Source organism: Salvelinus sp. IW2-2015, linkage group LG20 (assembly GCF_002910315.2).
Source record: "Salvelinus sp. IW2-2015 linkage group LG20, ASM291031v2, whole genome shotgun sequence".
Lineage (NCBI taxonomy): Eukaryota > Metazoa > Chordata > Actinopteri > Salmoniformes > Salmonidae > Salvelinus > Salvelinus sp. IW2-2015.
Genome location: NC_036860.1, coordinates 57400998 through 57425591, shown reverse-complemented (window position 1 = coordinate 57425591; position 24594 = coordinate 57400998). Strand labels below are relative to the sequence as shown.

Sequence of the window (24594 nt, the reverse complement as noted above, 5' to 3'; positions counted from 1 at the left end):
CTTGTCTCGTTTGCAATTGACTTTATTTTTTCATGGGGATGGTGCGCCACCATGCAGTATCTCCTGTCAACTTGTAATTTTTGTTTTATTTTTAGATGTAATACGTGGAAGGTCCAAGATGATGGTAAAAGGCGACAGTATTTTGAATCCCTAGTAGTAGAATTGCAATATGGTCAATTTTGTCTTAGGTTGAATGTGGTGGTTTAGTTGTGCACCATGTTTGATTACCTAGGTGTCTGCAACTCAGAAAATTTGTAAATCCATGACTCATCAACTCCGTTTCAGAGAGGGCCTTGCAAAATGCAGGGATGAATCCCTCTGGTATCTTGTTTCTGTATGCCACTGCCAGTTTCTGTCATGAACTGGATTAAGATAAAAACCATGTACTGTATGAACTTGATGAAGGATCCACACGGGAAAAAATATTCCGAAAAATGTAAATATATGGCTCTAGCCCCACTGTTCCGTAAATAAACGGTTTATGCTGCATCTGTCAGATGCTAAAGGCCAATATGGCTAGCTGCCCATTTGGTTTCAGGCTTAAACAAGGTCCTGGGACTAACTCAGTACCAGGAAAGGAGAGGCTTTCTAACATTTGGCATATGAGCTGCACCAGAGATACTGTATATAATGATGAGATAGTCTCCGCCTTAACAATGGCAGTCGTCCCAAAGGTGGGAAGGCGGTCTGCTTATTGCTGTATTCCCACGTGGACAGATGTTGACGGGAGTAGACCCTCTTGCCACAGAACAATGAGCCAGATGTTTCACCGGATGTATAAATAAGAAGCACCTGGTTGGCATTTCCACTCACCACCAAATAAAATGAGAGGGAGAAGTTGAGTGAGATGGATTTTGGCCGACATTCTGTTATTTTCTCATCAATGAAACATTTGACCTTACTACAATTTTTTGTTCACAAAATTAGAATCTGTACGTACAGAGTGGACTACGTTTATACCAAAGTTTCCAAAAAATCACATTGTTTAAAATGTGTGCAAGGGTGAATTGCGTTATTGAACACGTACACGTCACATAGCAGGCGTTCCCTAACGGAAATATTGAATGCGCCAATAGGATATCGCTAGCTTGTGGTTGGCTCTGCCCACTTCCTTGCTTGTTCTGCCCACTATGATTATTTTGCTCCAATTGGAAACGACAGGCTGTGGTCTATCTTGTGTTCGTTAAAAATCTTTGCTCTCGCTTCGCCTCTTTCACTCTAGCTGCACATTATTTACCATGTCCAAAAGTATAGCTAAGACTCTGTCGCCACTTAGTGGACAGAAATGTACATTACAGTGTCAGTGATGCGATTGAAAACTAAAACAAAATTCGGAGTCGTGTTCGTCTGCGGAAAGAAAGATTTGGAAGATTTTTAAAACATCGGTTAAAGAGCGTGGTGGAAATTCGCCTCTAACGGGTAGACAGCTCGCCAGTTTATAGTAATAAAAAGTTACCTTTGCTTCGTTCACCCATTTCTATGGGGGGAAATGAATGGGGAAAGAACACTGAGGTATAGGAAAATAATAGGGTTTTGGGAGAAACGCCGAAAATAAGGTCTGACAGGCTAGGCTTAACACAGGTTTAGGATCATTTATACGTTGTGTTCTTTGAGATAATATCAGTCAGTTAACATTAACTGTATGAATTTTTGTATATATATATATATTTAAATGTAACCAGTAAGTTAAGAACAAATTCTTATTTACAATGTGTGCCGCCCTATGGGCCTCATAATCACAGTCGGATGTGATGCGGCAGGTAGCCTAGTGGTTAGAGTGTTACAGTAACCGAAAGGTTGCTGGATTGAATCCTGGGCTGACAAGGTAAAAATCTGCCGCTGAACAAGGCAGTTAACCCACTGTTCCCCGGTAAGGCCGTCATTGTAAATAAGAATTTGTTCTTAACTGACTTGCCTAGTTAAATAGCGTCTTGCATTGAAATGCAGTGACTGCTGCGCCCCTCGGGCGCCCCAATGATTTAGCCTTTGTGCTTTTTTGATTACATTATTTATTTTGAAATCACAAGTGACGTTACCAGATGAATATTATATTATAGAACAAAACGTATAAGATCTCATAAGCCTGTTTTTATTTATGTTTCTAAAAACCCTACAAAAAATGCAATTCATTCCCCCATAGGCTTTGTCCAACGAATCATGGCGGATTTTGTGCCTACAAAAAGACACCATTACTTACTCGATTGAAAGTACACCGGAGGTATTTCATAACCTTTCACCCCTAGCTCTGTTCAAAAGTTGCATGAGGCTAGCAGCAACGTTTGTTTACACTGAAGACTACGGGATCATGTTTTGATTTCTGTAAGGTAAGATTACATTTTGTTGCGAGTATCAATAGTAGGGAACGTTATTCAATAAATCTCATTAGTTACCAAGCTAGTTAACATATACAGCAATTGACCCGTGTTTTTAGCTAGCGTACCAACAGGTGCTAGTGTCTTGTCGTTCGGTAGCTAGCTAGTAGGTTAACTGGTCCATTGTTTTCACAAGTTAGCCACCACACGAACTTGTATCACTTCCAACCGACGTATTTTGATAAACAGAAAAGTGGTGTTAACTAACGTTACTGAATCACTGCAGACAGTCCGTAGAGACGGGTTTGGACCAACCCTAGTTTGTCCTTGTAATATGGATATCTTCAAAGTTGAGTAAACAACCCTAGATAACTGGGTCTAGCTAGCTGGCCACTGTCTATGTGTTTGCCATGGAATCAGCCTAGCCAATCAAATCGAACTTTATTTGTCACATTCGCCGAATACAACACTTTCACCGTGAAAGGCTTACTTACAAGCCATTAAATTAACCAACAGTGTAGTTCAAGAAAAATAAAAAGTAACACAATAACGAGGCTATACACAGGGGGCACCAGTACCGAGTCAGTGTGCGGGGGTATAGGCTAGTTGAGGTAATCTGTACATGTAGGTGGGGGCAAAGTGACTATGCATTGGTAACAAACAAACAGCGAGTAGCAGCAGTGTACAAAAGGGAGGGGGGGGGGGTAGACTTGTTCAGCAGTCTTATGATTGGGGGTAGAAGCTGTTGAGGAGCCTTTTGGTCCTAGACTTGGCGCTCTGGTACTGCTGGCCGTGCGGTAGCAGAGAAAACAGCCGTACCAGCTGGTGACTCAACTGGTCATGATGCTCTCAATGGTGCAGCTGTAGGAACTTTTGAGGATCTGGGGCCCCATGCCAAATCTTTTCAGTCTCTTGAGGGGGAAACTCTACCTGCTCCACTACAGCTCTGTCAATGTTAATGGGGGCCTGTTCGGCCTGCCTTTTCCTGAAGTCCAAGATCAGCTCCTTAGTCTTGCTAACATTATGGGAGAGGTTGTTGTCCTGGCACCACAAGGCCAGTTCTCTGACCACCTCCCGATAGGCCGTCTGTTTGTTGTCGGTGATCAGGCCTACCACTGTTGTGTCATAAGCAAACTTAATGATGGTGTTGGAGTCGTGTTTGGCCACGCAGTCGTGGGTGAATTTTATGTATTTTATTTCACCTTTATTTAACCAGGTAGGCTAGTTGAGAACAAGTTCATTTGCAACTGCGACCTGGCCAAGATAAAGCAAAGCAGTTCGACACATACAACAACACAGAGTTACACATGGAATAAACAAACATACAATCAATAATACAGTAGGAAAATCTTTATACAGCATGTGCAAATGAGGTAGGATAAGAGAGGTAAGGTAATAAATAGGCCATGGTGGCAAAGTAATTACAATATAGCAATTAAACACTGGAATGATAGGCTGTGCAGAGGATGAATGTGCAAGTTGAGATACTGGGGTGCAAAGGAGCAAGATAAAGTATGGGGATGAGGTAGATTGGATGGGCTATTTACAGATTAGCTATGTACAGGTGCAGTGATCTGTGAGCTGCTCTGACAGCTGGTGCTTAAAGCTAGTGAGGGAGGGAAGTTACCAGCTTCAAAGATGAGAGGTGAACAGGAATACAGGAGGGGACTAAGTAGACACCCCTGAGGGGCCCCAGTGTTACGGATCAACGTGGCAGATGTGTTATTGCCTACTCCTACCACCTGGGTGCGGCCCGTCAGGAAGTCCAAGATCCAGTTGCAGAGGGAGGTGTTTAGTCCCGGTGTCCTTAGCTTAGTGATGAGCTTCGTGGGCACTATGGTGTTGAATGCTAAGCTGTAGTCAATGAACAGCTTTCTCACATAGGTGTTCCTTTTGTACAGGTGAGAAAGGGCAGAGTGGAGTGCGATTGAGATTGCGTCATCTGTTGGGGCGGTATGCAAATTGGAGTGGGTCTTGGGTGTCTGGGAGGATGCTGTTGATGTGTGCCATGACCAGCCTTTTAAAGCACTTCATGGCTACCGACGTGAGTGCCACGGGGCGGTAATCATTTAGGCTGGTTACCTTTGCTTCCTTGGGCACAGGGACTATGGTGGTCTGCTTGAAACATGTGGGTATTACGTACTCTGTCAGGGAGAGGTTGAAAATGAAGAATTTTTCTTTCAGTCGGACGGGAAGGATATACTCCAAACACCTGAACAGGCCCTCATCCCCGTCATTCGCTGGAGAAAGAGATTGGGGTTCCTTGTGAGGATCAGGTGACGAGTGGCTAATCTGCCTTTGCCATCAGTACTGTTGGCTAACGTTCAATCACTGGAAAATAAATGAGATGAACTGAAAACAATTATATCCTACCAACACGACATTAACTGTAATATCTAATGTTTCACAGAGTTGTGGCTGAACGACTACATTAATAACATACAGCTGGCGGGTTATGCACTCTATCGGCAGGATGGAACAGCAGCCTCTGGTAAGACACGGGGCAAGGGCCTATGCATATTTGTAAACAATAGCTGGTGCACGATATCTAAGGAAGTCTCGAGGTTCTGCTCGCCTGAGGTAGAGTGTCTCATGATAAGCTGTAGACCACACTATCTACCTAGTTTTCATCTGTATTTTTTTGTAGCTGTCTACATACACCACATCAAAATTGCGCTCAATGAGCTGTATGCCGCCATAAGCAAACAAGAAAACACTCATCCAGAGGCGGCGCTCCAAGTGGCCATGGACTTTAATGCAGGGAAACTTAAATCAGTTACCTAATTGGTTGCACATTTAACATGCTGATAGAGGGGAAAGAAACTAGGCCACCTTACCTCCACATAAAGAGACCCGTACAAAGCTCTCCCTCGCCCTCCATTTGGCAAATCTGACCATAATTCTCTCCTCCTGATTACAATCAAAAATTAAAGCAGGAAGCATCAGTGACTCGGTCTAAAAAAGTGGTTAGATGAAGCAGATGCTAAACTACAGGACTGTTTTGCTAACACAGACTGGAATATGTTCTGGGATTCTTCTGGTGACATTGAAGTACACCACATCAGTCACTGGCTTCATCAATAAGTGCATCGACGACGTCGTCCACACAGTGACTGTATGTACATACCCCAACCAGAAGCCATGGATTCCAGGCAACATTTGCACTGAGTTAAAGGGTAGCGCTGCGCTTTCAAGGAGCTCTAACCCGGAAGCTTATAAGAAATCCCGCTATGCCCTCCGAACCAGCAAAGCATCAATACAGGACTACGGTCGAATCGTACTACACCGGCTCCGACGCTCGTCAGATGTGGCAGGGCTTGCAAACTATTAGACTACAAAGGGAAGCACAGCCAAGAGCTGCCCACTGACGCGAGCCTCGAGGCAAGTAACACTGAAACATGCAGGAGAGCACCAGCTGTTCCGGAAGACTGATCAAGCTCGCCACAGCCGACGTGAGTAAGACCTTTAAACAGGTCAACATTCACAAGGCCGCAGGGCCAGACAGATTACCAGGATGTGTACTCTGAGCTTTCGCTGATCAACTGGCAAGTGTCTTCACTGACATTTTCAACCTCTCCCTGTCTGAGTCTGTAATACCAACATAGTCCCTGTGCCTAAACACTAAGGTTACCTGCCTAAATGACTGTTACCTACCCGTAGCACTCACATCTGTAGCCATGAAGTGCTTTGAAAGGCTAGTCATGGCTCACATCAACACCATTATCCCAGAAACCCTAGAGCCACTCCAATTTGCGTACCGCACGCACCAACAGATCCACAGATGATGCAATCTCTATTGCTCTCCACACTGCCCTTTCACACCTGACAAAAGGAACACCTGTGAGAATGTTATTCATTGACTACAGCTCAGCGTTCAACCACGTAGTGCCCTCAAATCTAATCACTAAGCTAAGGACCCTGGGACTAAACGCCTCCCTCTGCAACTGGATCCTGGACTTCCTGACGGGCAACCCCCAGGTGGTAAGGGTAGGTAACAACATCCGCCACGCTGATCCTCAACAGGGGTGCGTGCTCAGTCCCCTCCTGTACTCCCTGTTCACTCATGACTGCACGGCCAGGCATGACTCCAACACCATTAAGTTTTCCGGTGACAACAGTGGACCTGATCACCGACAATAAAGAGACAGCCTATTGGGAGACGGTCAGAGACCTGACTGTGTGGTACCAGGATAACAACCTCTAACCTCAACGTGATCAAAACAAAGATGATTGTGGACTACTGGAAAAGGAGGACCGAGCACGCCCCCTTTCTCATCGGCGGGGCTGTAGTGGAGCAGGTTGAGAGCTTCAAGTTCCTTGTCGTCCACATCACCAACAAACTAACATGGTCCAAGCACACCAAGACAGTCGTGAAGAGGGCACGACAAAATCTATTCCCCCCCCCCTCAGGAGACTGAAAAGATTTGGCATGGGTCCTTAGATCCTCAAGGTTCTACAGCTGCACCATCGAGAGCATCCTGACGGGTTGCATCACTGCCTGGTATGGCAACTGCTCGGCCTCCGGCCGCAAGGCACTACAGGAAGTTGTGCATACGGCCCAATACAGGACCTCTATCAGGCGGTGTCAGAGGAAGACTCTAAAAATTGTCAGACTCCAGTCACCCAAGTCATAGACTGTTCTATCTGCTACCACACAGGAAGCGGTACCGGAGCGCCAAGTCTAGGTCCTAGAGGCTTCTAAACAGCTTCTACCCCCAAGCTATAAGACTCCTGAACAATTAATCAAATGGCTACCCAGATTATTTGCATTGCCCCCCCCCCCCTGCTGCTGCTGCTACTCTGTTATTGTCGATGCATATTCACTTGAATCACTCTACCTATATGTTCATATTACCTTGACACCGGTGCCCCCACACATTGACTCTGTACCTGTACCCCCTGTATATAGCCCCACAATTACAATTTACTGCTGCTCTTTAATTATTTGTTCTTTCTATTTAAAAAAATAAATAAATTCTTAACTGCATTGTTGGTTAAGGGCTTGTAAGTAGGCATTTCACTGCTACACCTGTTGTATTCGGCGCATGTGACAAATTTGATTTTAAATATTCTTTCCATCTTCTCAGGTGAATCACATCAGTCGCTGAGGGTCAGATGCCGCCCGCCTTAGGACCCAGCAGGCCTGCTGCTGCCCTTGCCGAAGCGCTGGAGAGTTCTGGTCGGATCATAGACCGACACCTTCAAGAAGACCGCTGCTTCCCGGACATCTCAGAGCTTCTTAATGTCCCCTGTCACAGTAGGTCAAGTGATCAATGGTGCAAGTTTGTATGTTGTTCAAGTTTGTCAATTCGATTTATCTCACAGGTCATTCTAGCCATGATACTTGGCTGTAGCCTTCTTACTGTGTCTAGGGAGATTACAGCCACGTTTCGGCGCTTACATCACTTCCCAAATTGTGCTAAGGTGATTTTTTAAATTTTTTAATTATTATTTCTCTCCCCCTCTGTTACAGACATGCCATCTTTGTCTGGGGGGTCAGACATGGACTACCCTCTTCAGGAACCTGGGCTGCTCAGTGTGCCAAACCTCCCTGAGCTCAGTGCAGTCCGCAGGGTTCCCCTACCACCTGAGCTGGTGGAGCAATTCAGCCGTGTCCTTTTCAGAGAATACACAGAGGGAGCTGTGTCTAGGGAAAGATCTCAATTGCATACTCCTTGTGTCTTCTCTCCTCGTCTCCTTCTCAAAACCCATTGGACTAGAAAGCCAGAGGTTCCTCTCCTCTGAACTTCTCCAATTGGTTTTGAGAATGGGGCAAGGGTGCGATGAGTATGCAATTGAGATTCTCCCTAGGTCTCACCAGTTGAACTCAGAAGGGCCGGTGCAGGGTTATATGAACTGTCTACGTAAAACTAACTACCACTTTAGACAAGTTGCCTAGGCCTTAACCTCCCCCTAACAGATATGCAGTGCAATTGTATGATGGGAGTTTTTCCTGAAATTTGTCGGGCGTGGCTCACCATTGACAACGATATCTTCATGTGGAATTATGAGGATGGGTGAGTACCAAGCACTCCTAAATAAAGTCACTTTATGCAGTAGCAGAAAACATGGACCCATTTTCTCTGTCTCTTGTCTGTGCTACAGGGGGGATGTTGCATATTTAGACGGGCTCAGTGAAACCATCCTGTCCATGGGGCTGGTCAAACCTAAAGCAGGTCAAATTGCATAACTCTTACCTGAGCTGTGTTTCCTGTATTCAAAGTCACAACAGCTTTGTAGGTGTTTGGCTTAACCTAACCCACAGGATACACATTTTCCTGCAGGGATTTTCCAGCCACACATCCACTTCCTGTTGGTCTTAGCCACTCCTGTGGATGTGGTGATCCTGGGGCTCAGCTTCCCTAAAGCTCAGGCAGGTAAGTAATGATGACCCTTATACCTGAACCACACACGCTAGACACAATACAATACTCCTGGTGTCATCAATTCAGCAACAGTTATGAAATTGGTTGATTTGGTTTATATTGACATGGTTGTGTTGTTGGTATTAGTATTGACCCACCGTGGGCTACTTCAGAAATGTATCATCTAATCTCTTTCCTCTCCCTCTCTGTGTTGAATGACAGCATGTCTGGAGGGATACAGTTGCTCCCAAACCCGCTGTACTCCATCCCCACAGACAACACCTACCACCTGGCCATCACCTCCACTGATCTGGGACGCATCTTCCTGGCAGGGAAAGATGGCTGCCTATATGAGGTAGCCTACCAGGCCGAGGCAGGCTGGTTCAGCCAACGCTGCAGGAAGATTAACCACTCCAAAAGCAGCCTGTCCTTCCTCGTCCCCTCTCTGCTCCAGTTCTCCTTCTCTGAGGATGGTAAGGATAGTTTTCAGGCTCCTTGTGGAGTTGGAATGTTCTTGTGTTATGCTCTAGTTCTTAAATTAAATTTCACATCACATTTCTATCTTTGTGCTCCACAGACCCGGTAGTGCAGATTGCCATTGACAACTCCCGTAACACTCTCTTCACCCGCTCAGAGAAGGGGGTTCTACAGGTATATAACCCGTAAGAGTTTAACAATTTGAATGGTAGCACTGTAGTAAATATCCATATGTGTAAGTATTTGCAGAATGACTTTGGTTAGAACTTTGTCAGACATTTGAAAAGGTTCTTCTGAATAGGACGTTGAGTTTAAAGCTGCTGCGTGTTCCAGGTGTATGACCTGGGTGCAGATGGGCAGGGTCTGAGCCGTGTGGCGGCCATGTCACAGAGCTCCATCGTAGCTGCAGCAGGAAACATTGCCAGGTCGGTCTGCTACTCCTCACCTCTGGATAATATCCGGAGGGCTAGTGAATGGTCAATCAATAAAATCTATTTCAAGCCCTTTTTATATCAGCTAATGTCAGAAAGTGCTATACAGAAAAACAGCCTAAAACCCCAAACAGCAAGCAATGCAGATGTAGAAGCACGGTGGCTAGGAAAAACACCCTGGTCAAATGTTATCACTGCTTAAGAACAGGTCAAATCTATTTATTTTATATCTCTCTATAGGACCATTGATTGCTCTGTGTTTAAACCCATCGTACAGATCTCTGTGATAGACAGATTTGAGTCCTCCGACTGCCACCTGCTGGCTGTCACTCACACGGTTAAGGAGACGGACTGACATTGTAGACACTTATCCTGTAATGAAAACAAAGACCTTATGAAGACCTGTAGCTCTCTATCTGTGCTTCTAGGAGTGCGTCTCTACTTCAGTACTACTCCCTTTGCCCCACCGCATGCCAAGCACCCAGGGGCACGCCCTAGTCTGCTAGCTCTGGTCCATGTCCGCCTGCCTCCAGGCTTCTCTGCCTCCTCCACCCTGCAGAAACCTGCTAAGGTCCACAAGGCTCTGTACATCAAAGGTAAAGCCACTGATGTCTGTATGCTATCCTGCAGTGGAGGCTGGTGGGAAGAGCTATAGGAGGACGGGCTCATTGTAATGGCTGAAATGGAATGGTATCAGACCTATGGAAACCACACGTTTCAATCTGTTCTATTACTTCCATTCCACCCATTTACAATGAGCCCATCCTCCTATAGCTCCTCTCACGAGCCTCCAATGCTGTCCTTTTATAATTGGTTCTCGAGCATCGCCCTAGTTAAAGGGTCAATCTGTAGTTGCTATGTCAATTTCTTTTACTTAAATGTAGAATATACCCATTTGATATTTGACAAATACCACCTACAGTGCATTCGGAACGTATTCAGACCCCTTGACCTTTTCCACATTTTGTTACGTTACAGCCTTATTCTAAAAAATAAAAAAAAATGTATCTCATAAATCTACACAAAATACCCCATAATGACAACCATGAAAACAGGTTTTATTTTTTCCAATGTATTTAAAATAAAAACATACCTCATTTACAAAAGTATTCAGACCCTTAGCTATGAGACTCAAAATTGAGCTCAGGTGCATCCTGTTTCCATTGATCATCCTTGAGATGTTTCAACAACTTGATTGGAGTCCACTTGCGGTAAGTTCAATTGATTGGACATGATTTGTAAAGGCACAAGATCCCACAATTGACAGTGCATGTCAGAGCAAAAACCAAGCCATGAGGTCGAAGGAATTGTCCGTAGAGCTCCGAAACAACAGGATTGTGTCAAAGCACAGGTCTGGGGAAGGGTACCAAAAAATGTCTGCACCATTGAAGGTCCCCCAAGAACACGGTGGCTGCCATCATTCTTAAGTGGAAGCTTTTTGGAACCACCATTACTCTTCCTTGAGCTGGCTGCCCGGCCAAATTGGGGGAGAAGGGCCATGGATGTGACCAAGAACCCGATCCCTCTGACAGAGCCCTCTGTAGAAATGGTTGTGCTTCTGGAAGGTTCTCCCATCTCTGCAGCACTCCACCAATCAGGCCTTTATGGTAGAGTGGCCAGACGGAAGCCACTCCGTAAAAGGAACGACAGCCCGCTTGGAGTTTGCCAAGAGGCACCTAAAGGACTCAGACCATGAGAAACAAGATTTTCTGGTCTGATGAAACCAAGATTGAACTCTATGGCCTGAATGCCAAGCGTTATGTCTGGAGGAAACCTGGCACCATCCCTAGCATGGTTGTGGCAGTATCATGCTGTGGGAGTGTTTTTCAGCGGCAGGGACTGGGACACTAGTAAGGATCGAGGGAAAGATGAACAGAGAGATCCTTGATGAAATCCTGCTCCAGAGCACTTAGTACCTCAGACTGGGGCGACGGTTCACCTTCCAACAGGATAATGAGCCGGAGTACACAACTAAGACAATACAGGCGTGGCTTCTGGACAAGTCTCATAATGTCCTTGAGTGGCCCAGCCTGAGCCCAGACTTGAATCCAATCGAACATCTCTGGAGTGACCTGAAAATGGCTGTGCAGCGATGCTCCCCATCCAACCTGACAGAGCTTGAGAGGATCCTCAGAGAAGAATGGGAGAAACTCTTCAAATACAGGTGTTCCAAGGTTGTTTCGTCATACCCAAGAAGACTCAAGGCTGTAAGCACTGCCAAAGGTGCTTCAACAAAGTACTGAGTAAAGTTTCAACTGTTCTGCCTGCGGCTATGGAACACTGACCTGTTCACCGGACGTGCTACCTGTCCCAGACCTGCTGTTTTCAACTCTCTAGAGACAGCAGGAGCTGTAGAGATACTCTCAATGATCGGCTATGAAAAGCTAACTGACATTTACTCCTGAGGTTCTGACTTGTTGCACCCTCGACAACTACTGTGATTATTATTATTTGACCATGCTGGTCATTTATGAACATTTGAACATCTTGGCCATGTTCTGTTATAATCTCCACCCGGCACAGCCAGAAGAGGACTGGCCACCCCTCATAGCCTGGTTCCTCTCTAGGTTTCTTCCTAGGTTTTGGCCTTTCTAGGGAGTTTTTCCTAGCCACCGTGCTTCTACACTTGCATTGCTTGCTGTTTGGGGTTTTAGGCTGGGTTTCTGTACAGCACTTTGAGATATCAGCTGATGTAAGAAGGGTTATATAAATAAATTTGATTTGATTTAAAGGGTTTGAGTACTTGTTTTTTTTAATATGTTTGCAAGAATGTCTAAACCTGTTTTTGCTTTGTCATTATGGTGTATTGTTTTAATCAATTTTAGAATAAGGCTGTAATGTAACAAAATCTGGATAAAGTCAAGGGATCTGAATACTTTCCGAATGCACTGTATAAATGCCCCATGAACTTAGTTCAACTGTTGTACCCCACCAGAACCCAAAATATATAAGTTTTTTGTTGCTGTTTTTAAACAAACAAACGCTGTGTAGCCTCAAAACATGCGTAAAACTATAATTGTAATATTATGGATAGTCAGTCCTTCTATCCTTAGCTCTGTCTATACATTTCGCCAAGCCCATCACTCAGAATTTTACCAAACGGAGACAGAGTGGCTGCTTTGTTAGTGATTCAATAGCGGATTGACCCTTTTTTAAAAGTTTACTCGTGTTGATCCCTACAGGAGTTCTCCTCATGGCAGCTTCTGAGGCTGAGGACAGTGACATCCTGTGGTGTATCAACCACGACTCCTTCCCCTTTAAGAAACCCCTGATGGAGGCACAGGTGGGAGCTGACAGTTAGGGTCATAGTAAGAAGTATTACACCAGATCCACACACACTTGGATGTCATGTCAAAACCGAGCTTACTTTGCGATTAGGGTTGCAAAGGTTCGTAAACTTTCCAGTAAATTTCCATGGGAAGTTAAGCCAGGGAATTTTACTTAAATTCATCAAAAAAGTCAGCTTATAACAGTGAACCTTTTTTGTGGGATACGCATAAGGCAATTCTAGGTCTTATGGCATATTCTGGTTAAACTATCCCCAATTCAATGGAATTGCAACCCTCTGCATGCACAGTGCATTCTTCCATCACATGTACAGCTGATTCTCAAGATCTTGCACACTAATGAGATGCTATTGAGCCCACACTACTACACTGTCTGAGCCAAAGACTACATGCTTTCTGGTAAGCTTTGATTACAATACTGGGTGGGGTGAATATATTTTATATGACATGATTTTTGTTAAATAGTAGCCTACAGCAAAGTCTAACTTATCAACAATTTCTGCTTGTTAGTTTTTGCTACCATGTGGGTTTTAGCTTGCTTGAGTCTGCTAACTGAGGAATGTTAGTATACATGTTTCATTTTAAAATATTTATCTTATAAAGGAGTTGTTTAATCTAACTGCTTAACTATTTATCTGTACATGGAATTGTATGTATTTTTTTCCTAATCATTACAGGAAAGTGCTACGAGCACTATCTGATGTGTGGAGACATTTCACTGTAGCTAATGTAGGAGGAAAAGCTGTGTACATTTGCAAATACTGTGCAAATCATATGTGAAGAATGCAACAAAGATGCAGAATCAACTGGCCAAGTGCATAAAGTTCCCTCAGCATTCACAAAAAGCAACCTCTGACAAAAGTCCCTCTACTTCTATTCGAGAAGAATAGAAAATGATGAATCAGACACCTTATTGATAGCAACAGCTCATGGTCCTCCTGGAATCAGAAGTTTTTTTTGACTCAATGGAGGAACGTAGTCAGATATGCTGATGAATGTCTTACTTGAGCTGTGTATGCAACTGGTTCACCTCTGATGCTCACAAGCAATGTGTATTGGAAGAGATTTCTGAATGTTCTTCGCCCAGCATAACCCCTCTTACCAGACATGCTTTATCTACTCATTTGCTGGATGCAGAGTTCAAGTGAAGGTCAAGCAAATCATAGAGAAAGCAGACTGTATTGCAATCAGCTCTGATGGGTGGTCGAATGTTCGTGGGCAAGGAATAATTAACTACATCTCCACCCCTCAACCAGTATTCTACAAGAGCACAGACACAAGGGACAACAGACATACCAGGTCTCTACATTGCAGATGAGCTGAAGGCTGTCATCAATGATCTTTGAACACAGAAAGTATTTGCACTGGTGACAGACAATGCTGCGAACATGAAGGCTGCTTGGTCTAAAGTGGAGGAGTCCTACCCTCACATCACACCCATTAGCTGTGCTGCTAATGCATTGAATCTGCTCCTCAAGCACATCATGGCACTGAAAACAATGGATGCACGCTACAAGAGAGCCAAGGAAATGGTTAGGTATGTGAAGGGTCATCAAGTTATAGCAGCAATCTACCTCACCAAGCAAAGTGAAGAATAAGAGCACCACATTGAAGCTGCCCAGCAACACCCGTTGGTGTGGTGTTGTCATCATGTTTGACAGTCTCCTGGTGGGGAAGGAGTCTCCAAGAAATGGCCATACCACAGTCTGCCGACATGGACAGCCACATCAAGAGGATCCCCCTGGATGATGTATTTTGGGAGAGAGTGGTAAGCAGCCTGAAACTCCTGAAACCTATAGCAGTAGCCATTGCACGGATTGAGGGAGATGATGCCATCCTGTCTGATGTTCAGACTCTGCTTGTTTGGGAACACGCATACCAAAGCACACAACAGGCTGACCAATAAAAGGGTTGAAAAATTGGTGGCCATCCGGGCAAATTTGTGGCTTTTTGAGCCTGACAACGAGCCACCCTCAACAAGGTTGGAAAGTGACGATGAGGCTTCAGAGTCTGATGTTCAAGAGGTAGACATTGAGGAGGTCCAGAGAGAAGACAACCAAAGCTTTATTTTCTAGACTATAATTTTACAGATATATGTTGAAAACATTTTTGGGAGATGCGATGGATCATTCAATATTCCCTTTCTTTTGTTCAGTGAAATCATCCCATGTGAAGTCAACTCATTTAATTAAAGTTCAATTCATAACTAAATTGTTTATTTCTATTGTAAGGATTTAATCACTTGCAATTATGTCTACTTATCGTAAGGTAAAGGTTTGTTTCTGTCTCCGTATGGTAAATATATCGAATGCAAAAATCGACGTTTTAAATTGTATTAATTTGCATATATTTCTATTAATTCCCATATATTCCCACAAAGTTTCCACCTCTGAACCCTATTTGCAACGCATATGCTATGATTTTGATAAATTCCTTTTGCATTTTGACTTTAAAAAAGTATTGTAGAGCATATTGTCTTTAATTTCAGGTGATGTCCAATGTAGATGGCCACTCCTGGGCGCTATGTGCCATCGAGGAGGAGAAAGCACCTAAAATCTGTACCCCCCCTGAATAAGGACCAGGTTCCTCTCACTGACACTCCTGTCGTGGTGAAGCAACACAATGTCCCTCCACAGAAGTTTGTCCTTATCTCTGCCAAGGTACAGTCAAGATTTTACAGCTTAGTTTGTACCGTGTGAATGGCACTAAATTCACACAGTCGATGAAACTTGTTCAGTCCTGTCTGTAATTTTGTGAACAAAGGCAAAAATCTATAAACTTGTTGTTTAATCATGGTCTTCCAGGGAAGTCACATCTTCCACAAGTTGCGGCCGGTGGACCAGCTGCGCCACCTACTGGTGTGCGGTACTGGTGGAGAGAGTGAAGAAGTCGAACGCTTCTTCAAACTGCACAGGGTATGAATCTCATTACTCAATGTCTTGTTAGTGCAAGTACCCCTACACACACTCTGTCTTTATTTCTTTGTTTATTGATCTAATCCTCTCAGGAGGAGCAGGCGTGTGCCACTGCTCTGATTCTGTCCTGTTCCAGTGCTGCCTGCGACAGAAAGGTGTCTCAGTGGGCCACCAGAGCCTTCTTTAGGTATGGAGGAGAGGCTCAGATGAGGTTCCCCTCGGCTCATTCTGCTCCTAGCAGCGTTGGAGCGCTGTTCGGCTCTCCTGTACCAGGTGAGGGGCATCTGAGGAAGGATTTCTGCTTTTAGCACTTTAGCATTATATGAATTCCCATTTGTTGTAACATGGCAATAATGTCGTGGTGGAAATCCCTTGTGTAAATTGTACAGATTTGAATGAGAAGTTGTCTGTCTGCATCACTTGTCTGACTCCCTACCTGTTGTTCTTATAGGATCCCATATGTCTGTTGGTAGCAGCCCCATTCCTAACCCTAGTTTCCTAGCTACACCGGCTCCAGGTACACTACCTTCATTTTCCTCCATATGATTGCCGAGTGCCTTGCAGTCAACAGTACTAAACAGTCAATGGAATGGCATCAACCACTTGGAAACCAAATTATTTTGTGTTTGATACCATTCCATTGACTCCATTCCAAGCATTATTCCTCCCCTCAGCAGCCTCCACTGACACATTCACCCACTGAATATTGGCAACATTGAGTGAATTACTTCGGAGCATTTGAGTGGTTTTAATGTGTGTGTGTGTTTTTTGCCATTGACAACAATATCTCAGGTATGATGCCCCAGAGTGTGTCTATGCCCTATGTACCAGCCATGCCCTCCGCCCCCATCGCTGGCTTGTCCTCTGGGCCAGAGGTGGTCTTCTCAGGGAAGCACAACGGCATCAGTGTCTACTTCACACGCATACTGGTGTGAGTCACCTCAGCTGGACAAAGTACGGTACTCGGGTCTCACCTCCATACTGGTGTGAGTCACCTCAGCTGGACAACGTACGGTACTCGGGTCTCACCTCCATACTGGGGAAATACAATTTTCTGGCATGTTTAAAGGGATAGTTCACCCAAATTACAAAATGATATGTTGGTGTCCATACCCTGTAAGCAGTCTTTAGACAAGGTATGACACCAATCCATTCTTTGGTTTATTAGCATTTGTGGCACATCCTATTCAAGTCATGTTACTGATATTATACATTTTATTTAGGTGAACTATCCCTTTACCTTTTGTACTGGACTCAGAAACATTAATGTGTCACTTATGTCATGGCTTGAGTCACTTGACTAAGTTAACTTATCATTATTGATTAACAGTAATATCTGGGACGGGAGTCTTGCTGTTGAGAAGATCGTCATTAAAGGAAATCAGGCTGTCAGTATTGTGAGTATTACATAAACAGCAAATTAGTCTTCCTTTGCAAGTTAATTTGATGATGATGGTCAATCTCGCTCTCCCAATTGGAGAGCACAGCCAGCTCATCTGATCTGGAGTCAGTTCTTCTGGAGCTCCGTGGTCTGAAGGACTTCCTGGATAAGAACTCCCAGTTCAGCCCCTCGTCTCTGGGTACAGCCAGGTAAGACAGACCCTTGGGCCCTGCTTCTCCCCGTGGCCAAGCCCTGGGCTGGCTACTTTATGGGAAATATAGCTACACTTCTATGGTCATTGGGTGAAATAAATACGGTTTGAATGGCATCTTATGCTCTACAGTTTTAGCTCACCAGCCAATCTGCAGCAGCGGCTGCTAGGTTTCATGCGGGCTGATGGAGCCAGTTCTCAGCAAATTCAGCAGGAACTCCAGAGGAAGTACCACATTAAGTAATATGTGGGTGTTAAAGGTAAACTGCCATCCACATCAAGGAGCAACTAGAATTACAGCAGGGTCTGAGTATAATCATAACACTAAGAACACACTGTTCTTGAATTATTTTGTGGTCTCCGACTGTTTAATCCTTATTTCTATCCTCTCCCCGTCCCCAGCCGAGGCTCAGGTCTATGAGAAGATCTCCCTGCAGGGTATCCAGCAGTTGGTGCATCGCTGGTGCACCTGGCCCTGTGGAAGCTGCTGTGTGACCACCAGTTCAGCCTCATTGTCTCTGAACTACCCAAGGTAAGTTCTAGATCCATGACCTCACTGGGGACTGGTTCCCCGGACACAGATGATTAACCCTAGTCCATTCTCCATTGGGATTGATTTTTAATCTAGGACCAGGTTTAATCTGTGCCCGGGGAAACCAGCGCTGGATATTCAGGATGTGCAGGAATACATTGTGCTGTCAATCACTGACTGATTCATCCCATTGTTTAATCGTCCAAGTATTTTGTCAAGATGTTTCTCTTGTATCCTGTTTATAACCCCTCTGTGCATTGCGTTCTAGGAGTTCCAGGACCAGATGAAGGGGGTGAGTTTTAAGGACGTGGTGATCCGTGGTCTGGAGCTGACCGGAGCCCTGATCACAGCCCTCATCAACGTCTACATCAAAGACTCTGCCTCTGTAGATGCCATAAGCACCCACCTCAGAGACATCTGCCCCCTACTGTACAGCAGTGACGACAGCATCTGCTCAAAGGTAGAGCATACTCACACCCGGTTGTTTTTTTTCTATATGACAGGGATGATGTACAACAGACATTGCATCCGATTTTAGTCTGTGGGCAGACTTTTTGGTATCATCCACTGCCCTCGTTTCTCCCAGTATAACAGTACCTGAGAACTGAATGTCTCCCTCTCAGGCTAATGAGTTGCGGCAGGGCTCCAGACAGATCCAGACTAGGACAGATAAGGAGAGAACACAGAGTCATTACAGCTCTACCAGCTGATCAGCCATCACACAGACCTGCCACTGGTCTGCTCCCAGTACAGACAGGGTAAGGCTGCCATCATACTGGCCCGGAGCCAGTAAAAACATGTCGGGCCAGTGGATCTCGTCAGTCACTGGCCCGACCAGGCCAGTAAATTCTCAGTGCATTTTTGCAATCCAGTTCAACATTTACCTGCTCTGTTGCAGTCTACTATTGAAGACTACACGCGGAAAAGTCATGCTATTTCTATTTGAGCAATATGATTGGCTGTTCATTCAAGCACCACCACGCTCCCACGAGTCACAACTTCTCGAGCCGTACATGAGTTGATGCCATCAATCTACTCGCTCAGCTTATTTATTTTAGTTAAGGAAAGGTATTTACAGACGTAAACCTTCAATAGTGAACATGCTACTGTTGCTAGTCTGCAAATGAAAGCTGTAAAAAGACATCTAGCATTTGTCTCAGCTAGCCTACTATAGCTAGGTCTATCTCTTTTGGAACACAGGTGTCCTAATATGAGATGTATAAAAATAAAAAAAAATCTTGAAATTACACTAAAGAAACAAAGTAATGCAATTCTAAAGAATAGACTAATGACTTCCATTGCAAAATTATATTACACAGCTTTTTATACATATCATAATAACTAAATGTAGCCAATAATGGCTGCATATAGAGAGAAAGCATGCCAACCTAGAGACCCTGCATGACCCCAATGCATTTAGAAACTACACCATGTCCGGGCCAGTAGAAATGATTTTTGGTCCCATATGGCCGGACCAGTAAGAAAATAAGATGAAGGAAAATAGTCATAATTTCCAGGACCACCCAAACATAAACATGTGAAAATGGGTGGTTTTGTAGTCAAAAAGATAGAGGAAGATAAGTGTTTCCAATGACATCATCAACCAATTAGTAGACAATGCCTACACATCATTGGTTAAAATCACATGATGCACACTGTCATTGGAAATGCTTATCTTCTTTTTTCCCCCCACAAACACAGAAATAAGCCATTTTCACATATGTTGACAGTGGGGTGGGGCTGGAGATGAACATAAATTTGGAACTTAGAAATGTCCCTTCAACATTGGACCCTGCAAATATTACTCTTAATGCTTACTGTGTGGATGGATGCTAACAATGTTTCTCTCCCTCTCAGTGCGTTTCTATGAGAGAGTGCTGGAGCTGTGCCTGACTGCAGCGGATAAGAAGGATCCTCAGAGGCTGGGACCTCACTTCTATAAGAACGGAGAGTCAGAGGAGGATCAGGCTGGAGCACTGGCCTTCCAGGAGAGGTGACCTACTACCTGTTCACATTGAATATGAAATACTGTGGTAATAGATATCTGCTAAGGGATGTCCGGGCCCTTTATTTTCTCCTTTTGTGCTGACATCGTCTGACCACCCCCTCCACTCCTCCTGTAGGTTGTCGTGTTATAAGTGTATCACATACACCATGCAGGAGCTGGTGAACCAAAGTAAAGCTGCACCTCAGTCTCCCAGCGTCCCTAAGCAGCCAGGAACCCCTGTCATGACCTCTGACCCTAACATGCTGAGCAACGAGGATGCCACCGCCCACGTGAGTGCTGCTGGGAGGAGACTTGCCCCCAATGGCAATTGCAAGATTTAGTTTACTTATTTTTTTATGTGAATGTGTGTTAGTTCCAAGATTTTGGCCTCAATTCATGAATAAGCTGATCATGATGTTCTTTCTCCCTGGTAGTTTGAGCAGATTATTGGTCTGGCCCAGAGGTCACAGGATGAACTCTTCCACATAGCCCTCTACAACTGGCTTATACAGGCTGACCTCACCGACAAGCTTCTGGAGGTAAGAACCTTCTGGCATTGTTCCGCAGTCACAGCCTGAGATGCCTAGTTCTGGAATTTTTTGTATTGCAATTAACTGATCTTTCATTGTGTGGCCTGGTGGTTTTAATATTATCCTCGCACTCTGTGTGGTCTATCCAGGTGAACTCTCCTTACCTGGAGGAACACCTGATGCACACGATCAAACAGGAGCAGAGTAAGGTGCGGAACATGGACCTGCTGTGGAGATATTATGAGAAGAGCCGCAGCTTTGGGAAGGCAGCTCACGTCCTGCGGACATGCTCAGGTAAAGGCCTAACAGGCTATGAGTCTTTATACATGATGGGCCATCTGCACACAATGGTCCTGTGTTGCTCAGTTGGTAGAGCACGGTGCTAACAAGGCAAAGGATCGATTCCCTCTGGGAACACCCATAAAAATAAACATGTAGACACGTGATTTTTAAGTCCTTTGGATAAGTGTTGGCTAAATGGCTTTTATTTTTATCCTCTCCAACAGTCATGAAAATGTCCTCATTCCTGTTGATTCTGAGCAATGTTAAATGTGAGTATAAATGTGTCGGTTCTGTTTGTTCAGTACTGAGATCTCTCTGAAGCAGAGGCTGGAATACATCTCCAGGGCCATCCTGTCAGCCAAGAGCTCCTCCTGCATCTCTGCCCAGGGAGCTGAGGGGGAGTTCCTGCACCAACTGGAGGAGAAGATGGAGGTACGGGGAGGGGAGATTCTAGCTCTAATCTTGAAATTTATTAGGTTTTTAGATTTTTCACCCTTTGATACAGCTTAGATGTATATATTTTTTAACTCAAGCTGATATGGTTTCATCCCTCCCAGGTGGTCTGTATTCAGGTCCAGATCCAGGATACTCTGAGCAGACAGTACTCCCAGCATCCCTCTGTACAGGGAGCTGTGTCACAACTGGATTCAGAGCTTATGGACATCACCAAGGTAACAGTGCATGAATATCTAACATTATCCTTGACTCTGTTTTTTTTTTTAATACTCTATCCTTTGTCCTCCAATCTAGCTGTATGGGGAGTTTGCAGATCACTTCCGGTTGTCTGAATGCAAGCTGGCCATCATCCACTGTGCGGGTCACTCTGACCCCATCCTGGTGCACTCTCTGTGGCAGGAGGTCATGGAGAAAGGTGTGTACAGACAAATACACATGGTAGCACCTGATGTCATCCCAGTCGTTTCTCTCTGACGCTTTGGTCTTTTGGAACTTTCTATTGCATTCTGAACTATTTCTTAAAGGGACAATTCAGGATTTTGGCATCGTGGATACCATTTTTATGTCTATGCGTGCAGTTTGAAGGAAGTTGCTAACTAACGTTAGTGCAATTGCAGAATGCTAGCTGTTTCTGTAAACCATAAAAATGGTATCCATGAGATGATCTAACTCTGGGGAAGTAGATAAAGGGCTTCCTTTCCAAATACCCGAAATTACTTTTTCTATTTGTTCCAGAGCTGTGTGACAGTGTGGCCAGGAGTCCAGCTGACAGAATGAGCGCTCTGAGTCTCAAACTGGTGTCTCTTGGAAAGATCTATGCTGGAACACCCAGATACTTCCCTCTAGGTAAAACCCCAGGTCTACTTTCCATCTATTTACCCCATGATTTCTCTACAGATTTTCATGTATGTAAAACATCCCCACTTAGTGTAATTACATTAGCAATTCATGAAGTCAACATGCATAGTATGTCTCTAAGGTGTGTCTCTGTAAGGACTGGAAGTGTAATCTGTGTTTTGCCTAATTGTCCACCAAGTGCTGTGGCCTGTCGTAGCTTGTCTACTATTGGACTACAGAGATCTGTTGCATGTGCAAATTGTTTAATGTCGCTAGACTGTCTTGTGCATCCAGAATTCCTGGTGAAGTTTTTGGAACAGGAGGTGTGTCGTCTGAACTGGGACGTGGGCTTCGTCACGTTCACCATGCAGGAGATAGGCTTATAGCTGCCCCGTCTGCTGGAGGTCTACGACCAACTCTTCAAGAAATGGGTATATCTCTCAATTCAATTTCATGAACTTTATTCATCCCTGAGGGGCAATTACAGCTGGCAGGCATAGGATACGAACAGTGGCGTAGCGCAGTTTTGCGGGGTACCCCGCAAGCTCTGAGCACGGCTCCCCCAATTATATTATTTCTTGGATTATTTTGTCACCTTGCGGCAGAGGGGAATTTTGTTTTGCTAATTTCCTGCTATTCTACACATTTTTCCACGAGGCTGAGGGTAATTTCCTGTAATAAAAAATATATAAAATCAGGGCTTATGACGTGTGTGTGTCCCCCCTATTAATATGAGTAGATAAAGATACCCTTAATATTAAAGGGTTATAATGAATTTCAGAATTTGCACCTGTTTAACGTGAGCATTATTTAATGAGGAATGGCGCTGTACACTTAATACTGAATGTTTCCAACTCTGGCTGTGTGTATCCCAGGATCCGTGTTGGCAGCGTCTAAAGAAGCCTCTCCACCTGGTAGAGTGTATCCATGTGCTGCTGTCAGGATACGTGGAGGATCCCAGCAAAGTACCAACATATGACCGGTAACTAACCCACCACCAAGTGTGTTAACCTTTTCTCCTGTCTCCATTTATAAATGCTCCTTATTTGGAAGCATATCAACCTGTTTACATAGTAATGAGAATATAATTGTTTGTGAAATGTGTCTAATATGCACTGTCTTACTCATATTTCTCTCTGTCCCTTTCAGACGGCGGTTCACTAATGTGTGTCTGGATAACATCTGTGGTTACCTGGTGGAGCTGCAGTCCCTGAGTCCCAACTCTGCCCTGCAGCTCACCATCGGCAACTTCTAGGCCCTGCAGGCCAAGCTGGAGAAAGTTCACTAAGGTCTCCAGGGGTCACAGGAGGATCCTCAATTAAAGGGACAGATTGAGACACTGCAACTTTTGGCGTGCTAAATACAGAGACCTCAAGATTGATAGAGGTTTACAGTTGTGAATAACATGATTTGAAAGATTCCCTTCCTCTCTTTCTATGTCTTCTGTTGTGGCTGATTTCTGATAGTGGCGTGACATTGAGAACAGTTTGGTCTCTGACTGCAGTTACATCTCAAAGGATTAACACCCCCACATTTCTCATGAAGAGGGGGGTATTGACCAGCTCGCTCTACACCCCTATCTTCAGATGTTTTACATCCTGTTTTTAACTTATTTTATAAGTACAGTATGCATTTTGTTTTGAACAATAAGCCTAGAAGTTATGTTAAGAAGTTAGCACAACCACTTATTGGTGGCTGAGGGAATTGTATTGGTCTCACAAAAATGTATGTTGGGAAAACAACATGAACTGTTGTTCAGACACCGAATTAGAGTACAATACTTTACAGGGATGGGATCTTCATTTAAATCCACATCATGGAGTTACTGTTCTTCTCATGTGGGTAAAATATTGAATGTACGTATGTTGAGGAGAAATGCACTTACATGATTGCTCTCAGATGGCTTGGTCATTTTGTTTGAACTTAAATCCATATGCTGATGTCTTTCCCTCTACATGCCATGATTGAGTCATAAGTATTGCCGTTTGTTACATGGACATTGTGATTTGAGGATGTTACATAGACATTGTGATTTGAGGATGTTACATAGACATTGTGATTTGAGGATGTTACATGGACTCCATTGATGATTGAGAGATGTTTACATGGACATTGTGATTTGAGGATGTTACATAGACATTGTGATTTGAGGATGTTACATAGACATTGTGATTTTGAGGATGTTACATAGACATTGTGATTTGAGGATGTTACATAGACATTGTGATTTGAGGATGTTACATGGACATTGTGATTTGAGGATGTTTACATAGGATGTTAAATACAATTGTGATTTGAGGATGTTACATAGACATTGTGATTTGAGGATGTTACATGGACATTGTGATTTGAGGATGTTACATGGACATTGTGATTTGAGGACGCTGTCTTAATCACTCCACTCATTTAAGCCCCTTTTAATTCTCCCCCTCAGTTTAGATGTCAGAAGACTTTGTTAAGCTGTTTGTATTTTGGTTTGTCTGTACCAATCAACCTCTCTGTAATACAAAGGGGAATATTTGTACTCCAAATATTACGCTCGGAAGGCCTTTCTCTTCTGCCAAAGGTTTATAACAACAATGACAACTAAA

At 44.2% G+C, this 24594-nt stretch overlaps 1 protein-coding gene across 1 annotated transcript; it reads left to right on the top strand.

Moving 5' to 3' along the window:
- Nucleotides 1–1317: 1317 nt before the first annotated feature.
- On the top strand, nt 1318–24076 carry LOC111980747 (nuclear pore complex protein Nup155-like). The gene is given in 39 exon segments (XM_070449512.1): nt 1318–2324; nt 4497–4588; nt 4723–4803; nt 7400–7569; nt 7786–7923; nt 8233–8329; nt 8418–8488; nt 8597–8690; nt 8888–9150; nt 9255–9328; nt 9488–9579; nt 9826–9923; nt 10014–10181; nt 12768–12868; nt 15361–15435; nt 15437–15532; nt 15677–15787; nt 15880–16060; nt 16239–16304; nt 16580–16718; nt 17118–17184; nt 17268–17377; nt 17512–17615; nt 17782–17844; nt 17847–17911; nt 18180–18371; nt 18535–18592; nt 18595–18669; nt 19769–19904; nt 20035–20188; nt 20333–20437; nt 20578–20725; nt 21006–21142; nt 21268–21381; nt 21461–21581; nt 21902–22012; nt 22298–22434; nt 22879–22985; nt 23153–24076. Coding segments are annotated over 36 exon segments (4149 nt in total). The 5' UTR covers nt 1318–2324; nt 4497–4588; nt 4723–4803; nt 7400–7427; the 3' UTR covers nt 23292–24076.
- The last annotated feature ends 518 nt before the right edge of the window (nt 24077–24594 follow it).